The sequence below is a fragment of the Eurypyga helias genome, unplaced genomic scaffold, assembly GCF_000690775.1.
Source record: "Eurypyga helias isolate BGI_N326 unplaced genomic scaffold, ASM69077v1 C15955918, whole genome shotgun sequence".
Classification (NCBI taxonomy): domain Eukaryota; kingdom Metazoa; phylum Chordata; class Aves; order Eurypygiformes; family Eurypygidae; genus Eurypyga; species Eurypyga helias.
The window spans coordinates 1-2,220 of record NW_010285708.1 but is presented as its reverse complement, the minus strand read 5'-3'; the positions used below and the strand labels follow the sequence as shown (position 1 = coordinate 2,220).

General features: G+C 63.7%; 1 protein-coding gene across 1 annotated transcript; it reads right to left on the bottom strand.

Moving 5' to 3' along the window:
* Nucleotides 1-259: 259 nt before the first annotated feature.
* CCDC63 (coiled-coil domain containing 63) lies at nucleotides 260-2,209 on the bottom strand (the record flags this gene model as incomplete). The annotated part of the gene is made up of 4 exons (XM_010160066.1): nucleotides 260-458; nucleotides 831-1,023; nucleotides 1,415-1,489; nucleotides 1,985-2,209. Coding segments are annotated over 4 exons (692 nt in total), but the record flags the coding sequence as incomplete, so codon positions are not given.
* Between the last annotated feature and the right edge of the window lie 11 nt (nucleotides 2,210-2,220).

The following is a 2,220-nucleotide window of genomic DNA, read 5'->3' as shown; positions in this document are numbered from 1 at the left end:
CTGCTCCGCTTCTTCCCGTGGCTCCGGACAATCAGCTGGCGCAGCTGGCCGTGCTCCAGCCGCACTCCCACTGCCCAAGGAAAAGGCCGCGGTCACGCGCGCCATTGCAGGCCTTGTCTGCCCGGTGGGGCGGGACAGGCTGGTTGGCATTGGTGGGAAAGGACAGGTGACAGCGGGGGATTGGCCAGGCAGCCGGGGGGGAATTGGGGATTGGCTGGTTGCATGGCCGCAGCCCCTCCCTCCCACCTCCCACACTCACAGGCGGCGATGGCGTCCGGTGTGGCTGTCCAGGGCGGGGGGCGGCGAGCAGGGCTGGGCCTGAGCGGTCACCTGGAGGAGCTCGGTGCCAGCCGGGGACGGGTCGGGGAAGGACTGGGCCGAGCACGAGCCCTCAGCTGATGTGGAGCGCCGGATGGACTCCATCAGCAGGAGCTCGTTGGTCTTCTGCTCCACGGCATCTGGGCGGGAGGAAGCTCTGTCCCACAGGGCCCCTACACCGTGCCCCTGCCCAAACCCACCCCCGGCTGTTGGCTGAGCAGGGGATCCCTTGATTTCCCCCAGGCAGCGCCGCTGAGCAGCCTGTCTCTCCAGGGACAAGGGCCCCAGGCGGGGTGCCACAGCCAGAGCCAAGGGGAGGGCCTGGGGGCCCACCGGGATGATTGTACATCCAGGTCAGCTCCCCAGGCTGCTGGGAATTTGGCACATGAGGGTCACCCATGCATGCCGGGGCGGCGGAAAAAACCCAGCTCGAGTAAAACACAGCGCAAACGGGTGGTGGCCGCCAAAGGACAGCGGCATGTGGCGGGGGAAGGCGCTAAGCTTTGACTCACCGAAAAACTGCATCAGGTCCAGCTCCGTGATCTGCCCGTTTTCTCCAAGCCGCCTCTGTATCTGCGTGGCATCGCCGCCCATTTCTTTGAACAGGGTCTCCATCTCCGATCTCAGCAGGCCCAGGACTCTGCGGCTCTCTTTGCAGCTCTCCTCGTACCGGTTGGCTTCCTCAGTGGTCCCCATCAGTTTTCCCTATCAGCAAAGGTTTTGCTGGGGGTCACACCAGGCCCCTGCTCTCCCCCCACACCCCAGTGCTAGCCAGTTCCAGCCTGGACACTGGAGACATGCCAGGAGAGGCTGTGGGGTGACCCCATCCCCGCAGGGAAAGGCTCTGCGAAGGGGATCCCAAGCTCCCCATGCCGCAGGCGAGGCCCCAGGCGCTGCAGGACCAGGGCTGGCAGGAGCCCTGCCGTCACCCTCTCACCACGCACTGGGAGACAGGGCTGCCAGAGCCGATGCACGGCCCTTTTCTGCCCCTGTCTCCAGCCGCTGGCCAGAGCGGCATTGACAGGACCAGGCTCCCTAGGACACCAGACAGACGGGGCTCTGCTAGCCTGGCAGAGGGAAATCCCGGCCGCCATACCTCCAGCTCCTGCAGGACATGAACGCCACTGCTCTTCACGTTCTCCCGGTCTTTCTTGAGGGACACAATTTCATCCTGGGTAAAGACAAGCACGTGAAGGGGGTACTGGCTGGACACCCGCCAGACGTGCCTCGCGGGGGCTGGGAACCATCCCTCCTCCCCAGGTATCGTGGCTGAGCCCTGTCGGGAGCTGGGACATCCCACCTGACCTCTCTGGGGACCCCTGTCCCCAGGCCAGGAGGGCAGGTGATGACCCCACAACAGGCAGCACTCTTCACTCCAGCCAGGCCCACACACGGCCCAGGCAACTCCTGGCCCTCCTGGATACTGCAGCATTCTTGCTGGATACACGGTGGCAGCATTGAGACACTTTCAGCTCTGAGAGCGCAGCCTTCTGCCTCTTGGAGTTCCACTTTTGGCTACCCCTTTGCATTCCCCTAATCCCACCCCTCTGACAGGCTGTGAGCCGGGCTCTGGTGTGGGCAGTCATGCTGGACACTTGGGAAAAAACCCACCCCAGCCCAAAAGCACCAGCTGAGAAAGGGGAGACATGGGGAGCCTGGGACAGACCTGGAGGTTCTTGATCTTCTCATGCATCTCCTCCATCTCCTTGTTCAGCTCGATGGCGTAGCTGAAGCAGGTAGAATTCTTCCCCTCCTTGTCGATGGAGCTGTTCCCCAGCCGGTCAATGTCCTTGTCCTCCGACTGCTCCAGTGGGCACGTGTAAGCTGCCTCCCAGCTCTCAAATCTCTCCCCCTGTCTCCGCTTGGCCCGCTGGATTGCCTTCAGGGCTGGGGGAGAGACAG